At 35.1% G+C, this 17,456-nt stretch overlaps 1 protein-coding gene across 1 annotated transcript in view; it reads left to right on the forward strand.

Annotated features, from left to right (window-relative positions):
- DHX36 (DEAH-box helicase 36) overlaps nucleotides 1–17,456 on the forward strand; it is a 34,588-nt gene that overhangs the window by 4,719 nt on the left and 12,413 nt on the right. Inside the window, exons 4-16 of the mRNA XM_034439174.3 lie at nucleotides 844–882; nucleotides 2,115–2,285; nucleotides 2,381–2,460; nucleotides 5,726–5,800; nucleotides 5,988–6,154; nucleotides 7,149–7,230; nucleotides 8,621–8,761; nucleotides 9,218–9,320; nucleotides 10,540–10,627; nucleotides 13,068–13,123; nucleotides 14,553–14,617; nucleotides 15,543–15,686; nucleotides 16,366–16,483. Of these exons, the coding sequence (XP_034295065.2) occupies nucleotides 844–882; nucleotides 2,115–2,285; nucleotides 2,381–2,460; nucleotides 5,726–5,800; nucleotides 5,988–6,154; nucleotides 7,149–7,230; nucleotides 8,621–8,761; nucleotides 9,218–9,320; nucleotides 10,540–10,627; nucleotides 13,068–13,123; nucleotides 14,553–14,617; nucleotides 15,543–15,686; nucleotides 16,366–16,483 (1,329 nt within the window). The remainder of the gene's footprint in view (nucleotides 1–843; nucleotides 883–2,114; nucleotides 2,286–2,380; nucleotides 2,461–5,725; nucleotides 5,801–5,987; nucleotides 6,155–7,148; nucleotides 7,231–8,620; nucleotides 8,762–9,217; nucleotides 9,321–10,539; nucleotides 10,628–13,067; nucleotides 13,124–14,552; nucleotides 14,618–15,542; nucleotides 15,687–16,365; nucleotides 16,484–17,456) is intronic.

Consider the following 17,456-nt stretch of genomic DNA (forward strand, 5'->3'; position numbering starts at 1 on the left):
AAATCACATTGAATTTAGTTTCAATGGAGCTAGAATAAAACCTTATTGCTTAGTACATAAGGCAACTTAGTTTGTGTCAGCAAACACGGCACCAAAGTAATTGAACAAGATCTTAAACCAAGATTATGGGTAAGTGATTTGGCAGATGAAGTAAATCCAATAAGTGTTAGAACTGTAATAGATCTGGAAATGTTGTTGGTGTCTTGGTAATGTGAAAAAACAAAACTTACTATGCTCAAAAAACTCATACATTAGGCTAACAAGTGAGATAATCTGTAGGATTATGGATTATGCCTTCTGGGCAAATATTCTTATAACCAAAAAGAGACGATTGCTTGGAGGAGACACATAAGTAAATTCAATTATGTCTCCTCTGCATACCTTGGGGGAATCATTTTTGTTTCAGACCAGTGTTGTTCAGTTAACAACTTCATGTGTAAAAGTATGTGGATCTCAGCTTGCTACTAAGTAGGATAAACATTTGTTTCCTCCTTAAATTCAGTGAGTAGCTGATCTGCAGTAGGCAGTTTGTCAGAGCTTTGGTTTACCTTGAAATGTCTTGTTGCAGTCCATGATATTTTCACTGAGGCTAGTACTCCAGTGATGTCACCAGTATGACTTAGAGAAAGGTATGCTAAGGTATCTCTTTAGCAGAGATGCTGTCTCCTAAATATTTGGTATACTTTGTCTTGATTAAAAAATTGATGTATGATGATACTTTTAAAGAATTATTAAATGTGAAAACTGAAATCTATTGAATAGGGGATATCAATTCAAAAGTTCTATTGAACTTTTAAGAAAAATTATTATGAAGTAACCAAGTTTCATGTTTTTAATTTGCAGAGATTTCGTGAGAAATTGCCTTCCCACAGTATGAGGAAGGTATGGAATGTTTATTGAAATAATTTGTTTGCATCTTTAACAGGGTTTGGATAAAGAGGGTTAATATGAACAAAATGAATGCTAAATAGCATGAGAGAAATCTCAATAAATATGAAAAAGTAGTGCAATAGGGTGATTTCTCTGAAGGAGTTGATAATACACTATAATGGGTGTATCATCGATTTCATTGAGGGCCACATCAGAGTGGTGTTTGACCTCGTGGGGTCTGGGTTGGGTGTGGCCAGTTCAACATCACTTGTGTTGGGGGCGCCTGTGGTGGCCCGAGCGTTCTGCAAGCAAAAACGGGTTCCTGAGCTCCGTTTTCAGCTGCGACAGCCTCCTGCAATCCTCTGCCAGCGAAAACAGAACTTGGGAGGGCCGCCAGCCACTGGTCCTTCATTATTCCCAGGTTGGCCCTGTGGGCCAGATCTAAGCACCCCGTGGGCCGGATGTGAGTTTGAGTTTGACACTCCTACATTATAACATCAAATTTAATTACCATTTTTAAAAGAATTATGATTTACTCTTCCTGCTGAGATAGTTATGAACCTAATACTAAAACACTACTTTTAGTTAATGTGGTTGGCTAAAATGTAGACTCTAACTCAAGAAATTAAATAGCTACTTATAAAGTACTTAAAAACTGTGGTTGTATTAATGCTAACATTTATTTATTGCAAAGCTATCTTGACAATCTTAAAAGAGATAACTTTTTTAGCAAAAAAAATGCCCCTTTTTAACATGTAAGGCTTGTACCAGCCATAGTATAAGGTAGAAAACAAGCTGTTTTTGTTTCTATTTAGTTCCATGTATTAATACATTTTTCTGATCAAAGAATTAAGAATAAATACAAACATTTCAGATCTAGTGCAGCTGTTTTCTTTGCTGGAAATCCACCAAACGATAAGCATTTGGTTTCTGCAAATCCAGACTGCTTTTTAATGAATTCCCAACATGTCTGTTTTTTTCTTTTCCCAAAGGGGCTACAATTGATATAATTGTTTCTGGCTATGTTACGTATACTTTTTAATGAATGATGTTTCCTTGTTAATTAATTTAATTTATATCCTACCTTTTATTTAAAGGAGCAGTTCAGACAGATAACAAAATTGAAACCAAGCACTAACTTGATCAGTGTAAATTTTATTTGCTTCATCGATGAATTGGTGCATGAATGCGCAGGTGGTGCATTTATACACACACAGTGACCACTTTTATTCTTTTCAAAACAGGAGCTGGTCAATCTTATAAATAATAGCCGGGTAACTGTAATAAGTGGTGAGACTGGTTGTGGAAAGACAACCCAAGTAACCCAGTTCATTTTGGATGACCATATTGAAAGAGGAAAAGGATCTTCTTGCAGGATTGTGTGCACTCAGCCTAGGAGAATCAGTGCTATTTCTGTAAGTGGTATTTAACTCCATTCTGTAATTAAAAGTAGTAACTATGTTTTAGAAAAACAGGTTTTAATAAAGTATTTCTTTTTTAAAAAATTAAGGTAGCAGAAAGAGTTGCAGCAGAAAGGGCTGAAAGCTGTGGTAATGGAAAAAGCACTGGATATCAAATTCGCCTTGAAAGGTACGTGATTCTTGTTTACAGCCTGACATTTCACAGAATGCAGATTCTCTTGAACATTTTCCAGCCATTTGGGAGTATACTTAACGTTTGAGTGGCTAGATCAAATTTTGTTTGATTTTATAGCCAAAAATGGCTTATGCATCGCAGTCAATAACTTGAACAAAAATGAAGCTCTGTACTTTGGCCTTTAAAATCGGATATATGATTGCACAACTTTTGGAAATTCCACTGACGTGTTGGAGTTGCAGCTTAACAATAAGTTTTGTAGCCAAGCAATATTTTTACTGTGACAAATATTTAGAAAGAGAAATGATTGGTTAGTCACATTCATGCATATATGTAGATACACCTATATAATTACACTGTTATCATTCTAAGCACTGAAAAGAAATAGCATATAGACAGTGATTGACATAAAAGATACAGTTCAGAAAATAGTAATGGAGAATTGGATTTATGAAAAAGGGAAATTTATGAATTTATGAAATTGCAGTGTCCGACTGGATGATGTAAGAATAAGAGCGGACATAGCAAGAAAAGGATCAGGAGAACAAAATAAAATAATAAAATAAAATAATAAAATAAAATAAAATAAAATAAAATAAATAAAATAATAAAATAAAATAAAATAAAATAAAATAAAATAAAATAAAATAATAAAATAAAATAAAATAAAATAAAATAAAATAATAAAATAAATAAAATAAATAAAATAATAAAATAAAATAAAATAAAATAAAAAAATAATAAAATAAAATAAAATAAAATAAAATAAAATAAAATAATAAATAAAAGAAAAAGAAAAATAAGTAAGGTGGTCTTATTTCAGAATGAAGGAAATGCCTAGGGCCATGAAGGTGAACCTATGGCACGCGTGCCACAAGTGGCATGTGTAGCCATATTGGTAGGCACACGAGCTCAGCTCTCGTGCACATGTGCGTGCCAGCCAACTGATTTTCGGGCCTTCTGGGCCCACCAGAAGTAGGGAAAGAGGCTGTTTCCTGCCGTTGGAGGACCTCGGGGTGGTGGGGAAGGCCCATTTTTCTCTCTCCCCAGCCTCCAGAGCCTTTCTAGGAGTCTGGGGAGGGCGAAAACGCACCCCCCCCGGACGCCCTCCGGAGACCAGAAATGGCCCATTTGCCAACTTCCATTGGGACCGGAAGTTGGCAAACGAGCCATTTTTGGCCTCCGGAGGGCCTCTGGCGGAGGGGGGAAGGCCATTTTCGCCCTTCCCAGATTCCTAGAAAGGCTCTGGAGGCTGGCGAGAGCAAAAAACGGGCCTACCATGCCATTGTGTGCTGGGGTCGTGCACTCATGCGCAGGGCGCATAGAATTATGGGTGTGGGCACGTACGCGCATGACCATCACCCTGCTCCTGGCACGCAATGGCCATACGGTTAGCCATCCCTGGCCTAGGGCCTCACTGGTGGATCACAAATATTGACACACATACTGAGGTCTAAGTTAGGCTTTAATGTGCTCCCTTTATAAATGCCTTGAATACCTGTTCTAGAAATATCCAAATGAGTTCAAGGAAAGAACAAAGGGAATAATTTAGTTATATTACAGGTTTCTGAAGCAAACTGATTGCAAAATTGTTAATTTTGGTTAGTGAGGCTAAAAGAGGGAAACATTAAGAGTGAAGATAAAGTGGATTATCTACCAATTAATTGCTGTTATATAATTATTGTCTGCCATGTTGAAGTGGATAAGATATTGGGATGCTATATTTACCAGTGTTTGAAAGAATTAGGATGATTGCCAGCAAGATTACAAAATGTAAGCTATCATGACTGGTCTTCAGGACCATCATAAGATTGACATTTGATACTGCTAGCTAGGCAAAACACAACATAAGTTAGAGTAAGTTAAATAAATGATGACTTCTGGATCAAACATTAATCGAATGACTTGTGCTACTATGACCAAAATGTATGTATGTTGCTATTTCCTTAAATGTTGCTTCATTTGTACTGTGCTTTCTTTGTGTGTTGAAATTAAAGTAGTTCATAGCAAAAACGCAATGCAGGTTGTCTTTGTTTAGCGACCACAGTTTGGACTAACAACTCAGTTGTTTAGTGAAGCTGTTCTTAAGTGAAACTACAACTGTGCTTATGATCTTAGTTCAGCTTTCATTTCTTTTATAGACTTGTGAAATTATTTGCAATGATTAGACATAAAATTACTTTTTCATCAGTGTTGTAACTGAACATGGTTGCAAGATGAGGTAGTTGCTAAATGAGACTTATCTATATTATAGTAGTACAGTGCTTATGTGATTACATTGGAAGTGGCTTCTTTTTATCTTTTATTCTTACATTATATTATTTATTCAGTTATTTGAATAAGCTATAATTTACTAAAGTCATGCTTCGGTTCCAATGAAAATTTTTAAAAAGATGAACAACTACTATTTAAACAGTAGGTCTTTGGGTATTGTTTTATTCCAAATAATAAACAGAATAACACAGTTGGAAGGGACTTAGAGGTCTTCTAGTCCAACCTCCTGCTCATGATGCTCATGACTAAAGATGATTCAGAGAAGAACCCCCAAATTAAAGAATAATAGTAATGTTTAAAAATGGATGAGATTTAATAAAATGACCAAATTTTGCAAGATTTTAATATTCTCTTTTATAATCTCCATAAATTTTAGGCATCTATGTCAAAAATCTTTTGAAATTTTGCACCACTATATGAGGTTCTGATGATTTTATGAGAGTTAAAACTATTATTATTTTTATTTTGGCCCCATATTATGGACAGTTCTCTTGTCCACCACCAGTATTTTGCAAATCACCCAAAGGGATTTTTAGTATAGTTAATGTAATACAATTTGTGTAGAACTAATTCCAGATATTCATTTCTGTGAAGAGTTCCTTCCATTCTTTAGTGCAACTAGAATCCAGCAGAGGCATTTTCCTGACATTTTTTCAGCACCACTAAAATCTTTTTGTATTCTATTCAAGCAGCGTATAGATTGTTTCTAATGGCAGTGGAATATGATTGAATGCAAGTTTTGATCCACTCTATTGATTTCAATTGAGATTTTGTCTAAGGAAATGTGTTGATAGAATTATAGTCGTCATCTTTATTTTGCACAGCCACTCACTTCATTTGAATCTTAATAAATGTATAGAGCTGTTGCTAAAGTCATATTGATTCATTATTGCTTTTAAAATTCTATGTCTCCCCTAGTCCTCTATTGATTTTTTTCAAATGCAAAAAAGGGGAAACTCAAGTATTCTTAATGGATTTCTTTCAGCCGGTTGCCAAGGAGACAAGGTTCAATTTTATACTGCACAACAGGAATTGTCCTGCAGTGGCTCCAGTCAGACAAGTATGTATTTTTTTTTATCAAAAGAACCAGTAATTGAGCTTTTCAAGTATTTATTTAATGGAACATTTGTTGCTGCTAACTATTGTACTTGCTATGGCTGATCATTTCCATTTACTTACAACTTTTTAATTGTATTTTATGGTTTTGAAAACCACTATGTCTTTTTCCTTTGTATTTTTTGTTGTAGAGAATTGTCCAGTGTAAGTCATGTAATCCTTGATGAAGTCCATGAGAGAAATCTTCAATCAGATGTTTTAATGGCAATAATTAAAGATCTCCTGAATGTACGACTAGATTTGAAAATAATTCTGATGAGTGCTACACTGAATGCTGAGAAGTTTTCAGATTATTTTGGTATACAACATACTCAACATTTTAATATGTAAAATGCAATTAGTTTTAACTTGCTAGTTAGTATCTAAAAATAAAACAAGTCTACACTGAGAAATCAAGTGAGCATGAAACTAGTATTGAATACTTCTGAATCAGAATAGCTAAATCAAAATAGCTAATAAATATGTGGTATGGCGTACATTTTTTAAATCAAACCAAGGTGCATATAAATTTGGCAAATATTGCAAAATACAAAGTGAGGTCAGGACAAAAATTAAACATATTTGAGTTTAATTTCAATTAATGTTTTATAGCATTTTTTCTTTGGCTAAAAAAAGGAGGTCCTTATAGCTTGGAGTGATTTCATAGCTTCACAGTGCAAAATAGATGTTCCAAACTTAACATAATATTTACATGTATATTTACATATTTTGGCAAAAATTAAATGAATTTGTTGGAAAGTGGGGTTTGGGATGTGCGGGTCCCCTTCTTAATCCATTCCTTTGACACTTTGAAGACCACAGCACAATATCTATTTTTGGTATTTCATGTGTAGATAATTTAGAAGCATGCTGAGGCGCTAGCTGGGTTTCTGCCAAGGCACTATTGTGCTTTGCTGCTGCTTGTAGCAACCTTTCTTGAACTTATGCAAATATATCCCATAGACTGGCTGTTAACTCATCCAAACAGCATCTTTGTATGAATACTGACATTCTGCACATTCCCAAGATGTTACAGCCTTACTCTTTTACCTTCTAATGCATAGATAAGTTTGCAGTTGGTTTTTTTGTTTGTATAGCTTCCTGTTCCTTATAGTACTCTTGTGCATATGTAAAAGAATGCTTACATTCTTTTAAGAATCTAGATCAGTGCAAAGTTTTTTTGAGAGGTTCTTTTATTCTGTATATGCTTCACATTTTTTTCTTCTGGTACAGTATTTTATGCCTCTGTTTCATTCACATAGCAGTCTTGTTAAAAATGCTAGTGTTGTAATATTTTCTCTTCTTTATGGCAGACGGTTGTCCTATGATCCATATTCCTGGCTTGGCTTATCCTGTCAAGGAATACCTTTTGGAAGATGTAATTGAGAAATTACGGTTAGTCAAAAGACTCCTTTTTTTCCTTTTCAGAATTAATTCTACTCTAGATTGAGTAGCATATAGATTTCAACCTATGGATAAGGTTTCCCTCTAATATTTTCTTCATATTCCTGCACATGATCCTGTACCTAAACCTTTCAGAATAAATTTGAAGGTTAGTGGTTAATCTTCCCTAGTTCAACAACATTCAAAGTGTGATAACGCTGAATGACTGGCCTTGAAGTTCTAGCCATTGCATCACCCCCACAATCATGTGATCACAATCTGGGTGCTCAGCAACTGGCTCACGGAAGGATTTGCAGCATTCCATGATCACACAATTGCAATTTGTATCCTTTTTGCCAGCGTCCTATAAGCGAGGTCAATGGGAATTGGGCATGGAAGGTTGCAAGTTGCTCCCACTGCTTTTCTCTCTTACAGAGAGAAAATTCCAAGGCTCTCATACCCCATAGCATATTTGCAAGACTCCCTCCGAATCTACACACAATTGGAAGGTGCCCCAGCACTCCCCTACCTCACCTTGTAATATTCACCTGCCCTTTGGTCTGCTTGCAAGCTGCCCAGGATTTGCACCTTCCAGCCAGCTTCTGCATTGACTTTGCTTATGGGAAGCTGGCAGGAAGTTGCAAGTCACAGTCACGTGAGGTCTTATCCAACAACTCATGATTTTCATGAGTAACTATGGCAACAGTGATTGCTGGGATTGCTGTTGAGTGATACGGTCAATAGCTAAGTGATATGGTCACATGATGTAGTACTTTACAACCACATTGCTTACCGATGGAAATTCTGTTCCCGATTACATTAAGCAAGTAGTGGTTTACTACCGGTTTGCTGGCTGCGCATGTGCACTGCACGCCAAATGCATGCTAACTAGAACAGCGCGTGGGGGTATGTGATCAGCTGTGGCGCGCGATCTTTGGAGCCTTTTTTTTTTTACTTTAAAAAAATTTTTTTTTACAACCTATTCAGAGAACCGGTAGTGAAAAAATGCCTAAAAAGTAAAAAACAAAAGTTCTGATGATCAGGGTAGCAAAGCACGAGCTTCAAAACTTTTTTAAAAAACTTTTTAAAGCATTTTTAACTACCAGTTCCGGAGAAAGTAAAAAAAATGCTTAAAAAGTAAAAAAAAAAAAGTTCCAATGATTGCGTGTTGCTCACCTGATCGTTAGAACTTTTGTTTTTTTACATTTTTTACTATCGGTTTGGCTAACCAGTAGCCTTTTTTACCAGTTCAGGCAAACTGGACCGAACCGGGAACATTTCACCCCTGCATTAAGCGAGGATTACTTGTAGTGCAGTAAAAAAAAGAAAAATGAAAATCAGTTTTGCAAGCAAATCTAATCTTGCTACAAGTCTGTAATCCTAATATTGTATCTGTTCGAAGGTACATGCCAGAAAATACAGATCGCAGGCCACATTGGAAAAAAAGATTTATGCAGGGACATATAAGCAGACCAGAAAAGGAAGAAAAAGAAGAAATTTATCATGAACAATGGCCAGATTATGTAAAGCAACTAAAAACACGGTACGTATATTTCTTTTGCTTTTTTAAAGCAACTTTCAAATTTTCTTTTATCTAATAACTCTTAACTTTTTCTAAGGAAGCAAGCTATTGACTAACTGATTGTTGACTTCACGGTAGATATGTGAGATTGTGAAACAAGTATTCAAGTAGCAGTATTTTTTGAATTTTTGATAAATGTATTGAATTCTCAGTAAGTTAATTTACAAATTAATTTACTGACAAATTTATGGTAGATGTAAGTAGCTGTGTAGGGGAAAGCAAAAAAAAAGTTCTCATTGCCTGAAAATAAATAGTTTATTTAATGTAATTCCTTTTTAGAACTGTTACCCTGGCCTTAACACACATAACTAGTTCTGTTCTTTTTTTCCCCCAAGCAATAAGAAGCAGAATAATCTTTTTAAGCATAGCAATTTTGTATTGGCTATACTGATTCTTTATTCTCTGCATGATTTCTAGATATTCAGAAAGTACAATTGATGCACTGGAAATGATAGATGATGATAAAATTGATCTTGATTTGATAGCAGCATTAATAAGATATATTTCTCTTGAAGAAGAGGTGAGTTTGTTATTGGCTAGTACACTGGTTTGCTTGTTTTATTTACTTGTTTGTGCAGAGAAGTGTTAATATACACTGAGAAACAGTGCAAAGAGACATGTTGGTGTAGTGGTTAAGATGCTGACCTAGAAACCAGGAGACTGAGTTCTAATCCTGCTTTAGGCATGAAAGCCAGCTGGGTAATTTTGAAGCAGTCTCTCTCTCTCAATCCATCCCACCTCATAGACTTGTTGTGGGGAAAATAAGAAGAGGACCAAGTACTAAGTAACTTCATCACATTGAGTTACTTATAAAACAATAAAGGTACAATAAAACATCTAAATAAAATAAATATTTCTTACTCTTATACATTGCCTATACAAGTGTTAATTTATCTAGTATTGAATAATACTAGGCTATCAAGATTTTGGCGATCTAAAGAGAAACCAGATTTTTACCATTATATGATGACTAACTTTTTTTCAATAAATGATGAGCATGATGCAAGATTACTTCACTGCCATTCTAAACATTTGCTCAGATATATGGGCTGGGAAGAAAATTTATAGGCTTGAATGCATTATTTTAAGAACTAGTTTATAAACAGAAAATACATGTTCTTATCTTTAGCTACATAGCTTGAGAGAAAAACATATAGAATGCTTATTTTTTTGTTAAGAAGAGGTTAATATAACTTACATTTCTGAACTTCCAATCTGGTCTAGCGGAAATGGGATGAAAATGAGAAGGTAGAGATAGGTTTTAATGTATGGTGTGAATAGAATTTTGTTTGCTTTATATTAAAAAAGAATAGGTAAACCTAGAAATGGTCATCATTTCCACTCAAAATCCAGCAGCTAGCCAGAGGGAATTTACAATTTTATTTACAAAAGCAAATAGTACTAAGTATCAAAATAGATTTAAATATTTCTGGAAGGCAATCTACACTCCTGTTTCCTACAGAAACCACACAAGCATGAAAGGAGAGATCTTGGTGTTGGAAAATTCCATGTTATCTTCTTTCAGTTTCATGGCATAGTATATCCTTTGGTTGTTGGAGGGTGGAAAAAAAGGGAAAAAAATCTAGGCCTTGGCTTCAGATGAGAGTTGGCCTACCTCTGTTTAAACAAGCTCTATTTAAAAAGATCGCCCTAGAGTTATGTATGTGACTATATTGTATGCTATATTTATGAATTTAAAAATGCAGATGTCTTGTTTAATATACCTGTTTTATATCCAGGAAGGTGCAATTCTAGTATTTCTTCCTGGATGGGATAACATTAGCACACTGCATGATCTTCTGGTATCCCAAGTTATGTTTAAATCAGGTAAAATTTTAAAAGTCAAATCGTTTTTTAATATCATGGTAGGCTAGAATAAATCAGTAAATCATTTTGAGACATACAGTATATTGGCTTACATTACCTTACAATTTGGAACTGGAATGAAAAACTAAATCAACACTGTTGAGCAACTACTCTAATTCATAAAGCTATGTATATCTACATTATGTTGAATAATATAATAATGGCACTCTGAACCTCTCCTTCTATTCTGTTTACAATTGCTTTGCATGCTAGTGAATATCCAAATCCTGATTTTCATGTTACACAATAGCTAAATTGATTAGCTGGGATTGTTGAACTGCTCGTTGTTGGAAAGGCAGCACAGTAAGTGATAATAGAATTTAAGGGATAGGTAAAGAAGGAAATGATGATAATAATAATAATAATAATAAGTTTCTGGGCCTTTTTTCTGCTGACAAACTGCAACTCTGTGTTGCTCTCTGGGAGACTCAGATAGCTATTTCTGCCTATTAAGGCGTCATCAGTGAGCCACCCCCCCAAAAAAAAAACACATTGTACCTTTACAGGGAGGATATCTGAGAAGTGGGTGTGGCTCACTGATGACTGAGTCTCCCAGAGAGCAACACAGAGTTGCAGTTTGTCCCTAAAAGGGTAGAAGTGACGTTTTGGCAGAATCCCATCTGCCATCATCAGGCTTATGTCAGCAGTCATTTTGCACTAACAAAACATCGCCGAAACATCGCTTCTACCCTTTTAGGGATATATCCACAATTACACGGGAAGAAACCCGAAATATTAACTACACACACACACACACACACACACACACACACACATATGCAAAAAATTAAAATCTCGGGTATGCAAAAAATTAAAATCTCGGGTGTTTTCCTGCATCATATTAAATAAGTTAGTGAAAACTTATGACGCGGGAAAACACCCGAGATTTTAATTTTTTGCATATACACACCCGCGAAAACTTAGGAAGACAGATACACACACACACACACACACACACACACTCTACCCCACTGTAATGACTTTGGGGCTTTGACTGATCAATGCTAGTGTAATAGATTTAAACTACAATCCGATGTCTACACAGTTCTGTGAAAAAAATATTTACCCCTTTCATATTTTCATTTTTTTTAAAAAAAAAAATTGATTTATATGCCGCCCTATTTACCTACCTTAGAAAAGATGGAAGGCTGAGTCAACCTTGAGCCTGGCAAGATTCGAACTTACTTTAATTGCAGACAGCTGGTGTTAAATTACAGTGCTTAGTCTGCAGAGCTATCCAGGCTCCTGAATGATTGTGTGCCTTTGCCATTGAACTTCATATAGGTTTGGCTAATTATTAAGGAAATCTAACTAAACAGATAATACTAATATTTAGTGCTTTTTTCATTTATTTCGTAAACATTTACTTAACAAGCTGTAAACACCTTGAATTGCACCTGGAAGCAGATTGGCAGCCAGGGCAGCTCACGGAGCAGTGATGTTGCATGGGCCATTCTTTGGATCAGAAGAACTGCCTGTGCCACCACAACCTGCACCAGCTGCAGCTTCTGAATGCTCTTCAAAGGTTGCCCCATGTAGAGTGCACTACAATAGTCCAGCTGTGAGGCTAGAGCCTGAATGGCTACGCGCAGTATAATTGCAGTATAAGTTGAAAAAGATCATCTTAATTATTATCCATTTTAGCATAGCTGTATTAAGTTCATACATACAATGTTTACTTGGACAGTGTAGACTATTTTAAATAGGAACTTCAAGAATATATTAGGGTAAGGAAAGCATTCCCCTGTCCCTGAAGCATTAAAGTAGTAGCATCTTCTGTAAAGAATGGTGTGCTTGTTTGAAGATTCCCCTCTCTCCCTTCCACACACAAATTGTTCACTTTGTCTGATTTTCATGCCCACACGAACATGCACCTTGAGAGAATCTTTGGAGCAACTGTTCGCCTCCCCCCAGCTGTTAAAATTGTACATTTGGAATGGAAAACAAATATAATCTAGGAAACCCTCCGTAACACAGAGAAAAACTAAAGCATTCTTGAGAAGGGACTATTTAGCTTTTCCTTAAAAATTAGCAGAGATGAAATACTCCAATCTCCATAGATGAAGAGATCCATCCCTTCCAATGTTTTACACATTGCTGACTGCTGGGAAATTTTGATTAAATATTTATCATTATTCTTTCTGTCAAAGAAAGAATAATCCATCCATTCCAATTTATTCAATACCTATCCTAATATTGAAAATGTACAGTATATTTACCTTAGTAACAATAAATGTGGCTGTATTAAAAATAATATTTAGTAAAACTTAAAGTTTTTAATTAATTAGAAAGTATCTTTGAGAACTGTTTGTACAGCTTCATTATCTTTTTATACTTAAATTCTCTACTTTTTCTGTTTCCTGAATTTCACATACAACATCCTGTGTATTTTATTTTTTAGATAGGTTTGTCATCATACCTTTGCATTCATTAATGCCTACTGTTAACCAGACTCAGGTATGTATAACTGGTGCTAACCATAACTTTATTAACTTTATCTGTAGTAGTAGTCTTCCCATACTGACTGTATTCTTTGGCAACCCTTTGAAATTACAACAGTGTAAAAAATAATAGCTTTACAACCAGTCCTTCCTTGCATTTATGACTGTTGCAGCATCTAAGAATCATGTAATTACCATTAGGGTGCTTTGCAACCTGGCATTTATTTATCTATCTCATTTCTACACCACTCTTTAAGTGACTCTGGATGATTTATAGTAAGAAACATGCCATATTATAAAAGGAGAAATAAAAGCAGAGTTAAAACTAATGTAAAAACAAAGTTCACAATTGAGCTATTAAAGTTACAGAGCTGGAGGGAGCAACTTCGAGATTGCCTTCTATTGCATAGCTCCCAGCAACCGGTAAGATCCCACAAAGTTGGTTTCCTCCGGGTCCCGTCAGCTAAACAATGCCAGCTGGCAGGCCCGTGGGGGAGGGCCTTCTCTGTGGCTGCCCCAGCTCTCTGGAACCAGTTACCTCCTGAGATCCGGACTACCCCCACCCTATTGGCCTTCCGGAGAGTGGTGAAGACCTGGCTTTTCCAGCAGGCCTGGGGCCGTTGATCTCGCTGTTGCAATCTTGCGAGATCCGGCCATGAATGATGTGCATGGGCTTTTAATGTTTTTAAATGTTTTTATAATGTTTTAAAATAATTTTTCTATGTTCATTGTTCGCATTATTTTTGCTGTAAGCCGCCCAGAGTCCTTTGGGAGTTGGGCGGCATAGAAATGCGATAAATTAAATTAAATTAAATTAAATTAATTAAATTAAACTTCACATCAACCACCCACAAGTAATGTGAAAAAAAATCAGCATTTTTCCTATTCTGAAAAGATTAAGTACATACTCAAATGTAGCCATCCTAAATCTCACATGTGATAGAACGATCTACCCACCTTTCAGCAGTGTTACATATACCACACAAAGTCTTGTGGGATTGGAGTGGATTATAAGTTTGAAAATAAATGATAAATATATCTCTTAAGATAAAGAACATAATGCTTTAATTAGAGGAAGTTATTCTACTTTCAAATACTTTTTTTTCAAGAGATTAAAGATTGTTGGTGATAGTCAGATTTTAAGAATAGATCCATTTGTCCATGGCACTTGAGTATGTTAGGAGTAGTTCAAATCACACTGATTTGAGCAAATCTATTCTATATATAAGAAGTTTATCTTCAGCTTCCATATCGCAAAAGTTTTTTTGTTTCTCTTTGATTGCTAGTACTTGGTATTTAAATGATGTGTTTCAAATGATATATTCATTTTTTGTTTTAACTGAAGTAATTTAATAAATTTAATAAATAATATATTAAAAATCCTTGTAATAAAAATGGATTTTATAATAACATTATTTTTGTGTCTTTTCCATGCTTTTCTTTAGGTGTTCAAAAAGACCCCTCCTGGTGTTCGTAAAATTGTAATTGCTACAAACATTGCTGAGACTAGGTAAACATTAGTTTATGCTTCTAGAAATATACAAAATTAACTTATTAGGAAAAATTTGAGTAGCTTAATAAAAATTAAGGTGATTTCTTTGCATCGTAGTAGGAATAAAATGGAGGGAAGTATTTCTAAACATTTTCTCTGTTTTTCCATTATTAGACTATTTTGTTTAGATATTTTAAAGGATATACAAGAGGATCTAGGCATTTTCTGCATTTATAAATTGAATTGCACCTACTATAATTTTATTGAGTAAGAATTGCAGAATTCTAAAGCAGGATATGGACTGTCTGTGCTGGGAAATTGTGGAGGGCATCAAATTGAGTAAGGCAGGCTAACAGAATAAATGCAAAGATGCTTTATTTCTTTTTCATTTTTTGGTTATGCCTCAGAAGGTACATCTGAAATTAAATGAATAGTACATTGCTATTTTGCTTACACTGCTAAGTTTCCACTGTACCAGTTTTAGTTAAGGCAGATTTATTTGGATTAAGATACCTGTTCTACAATTATTTGATGCTCAGACTGGCAATTCTTATTGATGAAATGTAGCTAATTATATGTAGAATTAACACTATGTCAAGGTTAAGTATTAAACATTAAGCAATTCCATCAAGTTTCTCCCAGTTATATCTGGCAATGTGGTTTAATTCTAATATTGCAGTGTAAATTGTCCTCTGATAATTTCTCCATTTCACACTACAGTATTACCAGGATTGCCTTTTTTATCTTATTTGACTTTTTGGCAAAGGAGGAAACAAGGCATCAGCCAGTAATTGTTGCTGCTCCTTATGGCTTGATTCATCAGCCATGAAAGGGGAGAGGGGGTTACTTCTTACAAGGAGAAAATTACTTCATAAAGGTATTAGCTAAGAATCTGTGTGATGTAGATAAGCAAATTGCTTCTCTCTGTTTCTCATTTCTGCAGTATCACCATAGATGATGTAGTTTATGTTATAGATGGAGGGAAGATAAAAGAAACTCATTTTGACACGCAGAACAATATTAGCACCATGGCTGCAGAATGGGTTAGTAAAGCAAATGCCAAACAAAGAAAAGGGAGAGCAGGCAGGTAAGTGTAATACCTATTGTTATAAAATTTGTTCAGTAGAAAAATGTTGGCTCATTTGGAACATTTTCTGATTAACTTTAAAGACATTTCATTTTTTCCCTTCACTATTAAGATGCTTTCTTAATATTGAAGTCTTTGGCCTCAAGATGTTTGCTCAGCGCTTATAGGAAAGATAGGCTGCAAAAATTTTTTATAAATAAAATAAAAGTGATAAAATATAGGCCATTGAGCATCTTTGTAACTGCTTCTGAATGATATATTACCGTCTCTGCACCCTCTCTGATGGCACATGAGCCGTCGCCCCAGTTCAGTTCCGCTGCGCATGCGCATACACCTCCCATCGGCTGGCTAGTTTTTGGGTCTCTGCTGGTGCATGCATGGGGGAGGTGGGGCACATGCGGGAGGCGTGTGTGCATGCACAGGGGGCGCATCGGCAGGGCCTGTACGCACATTGCATTTTGGGGGTTCACTTCCGCACTCAGTCCGGAAAAGTTTAGCCATCACTGATATATTAGATAGGCATTGATATTAAGTTTGGTGTTTTCCCATTGTAATTAGTTTAGATTATTCAGTTTGAATTTGTATGTAATGTACAGCTACTAAATAGCTGTAATTAACAACGTATTCTTATTATTACTTTGGTAAAAATACTTAATAGAATATATTTATACTTTTACAGAGTCCAACCCGGCCACTGCTACCACTTGTATAATGGTCTTCGTGCCAGTCTGCTAGATGATTATCAGTTGCCTGAAATCTTGAGGACACCTTTGGAGGAACTATGTTTGCAAATCAAGGTAATTTACACAATTGGGACAGTGATAATATATCCTAGTGAAGCCTTGGTCTTGCTCTTTAGGAAACCGATTTTGATAAAAATGTTGAATTGGTCATTTAGTAACTTTTACAATAATTCTGAATCTCTGGGTGACCTAGTTCAAAGCTAGGATCCTAAAAGATGTTGGGGTACAGAAGTCAGAAATAAAAATAAGGAATAAAAAATAGCAAGTTGACAGCAAACACATTTTAAAAATAATCATTAATGATAAAAATAGATTAGCTGAAAGGTTTAAATGGACTTTTTTTTGCTTTGAGGTAAAAAAATTAAATCTTGTGAGAATAATGTAGAATAAAATGATTGTATATTGGTTAATGTTGACTTTTTACTTTGATTAATATTAACTTAATATAATTGTGTTGTTATTTAGACTATTGATTCATAGTGGCTGTCAACATTTTTAAAATAAATCTTGATTTCATATTTATTGTTATACTTCTATCCCATGTTTTAATTTAATTTAATCCAAGGTGACATATACAGGTAGTTCTCAACATAAGACCACAATTGAACCCAAAATTTCTGTTGCTAACCAAGACAATTGTTAAGTGAGTTTTGCCCCATTTTATGACAGTTGTTAAGTGAACCATTGCAATTGTTAATTGAATTAATGCAGTCGTTAAATGAATGTGACTTCCCCCATTGACTTTGCTTGTTGGAAGCTGACAGGGAAGGTTACAAATGATGATCACAGTGAGTTCGGGACAGTGAGACTATCATAAATACATGCAAATTGCCAAGCACCCAAATTTTGATCATGTGATCATGGGGATGCTGCACACTTTCATAAGTGTGAAAAACAGTCATAACTCACTTTTTTCAGTGCTTTGTAACTTCGAACAGTCACTAAACAAATGGTTGTAAGTCAACGACTACCTGTATACATAATGTTCCTATTTTTCTTACAACAACCCCTGTGAGGAGGGTAGGTC

This window comes from Pantherophis guttatus, chromosome 6 (genome assembly GCF_059756535.1).
Source record: "Pantherophis guttatus breed Tessera chromosome 6, ASM5975653v1, whole genome shotgun sequence".
Classification (NCBI taxonomy): domain Eukaryota; kingdom Metazoa; phylum Chordata; class Lepidosauria; order Squamata; family Colubridae; genus Pantherophis; species Pantherophis guttatus.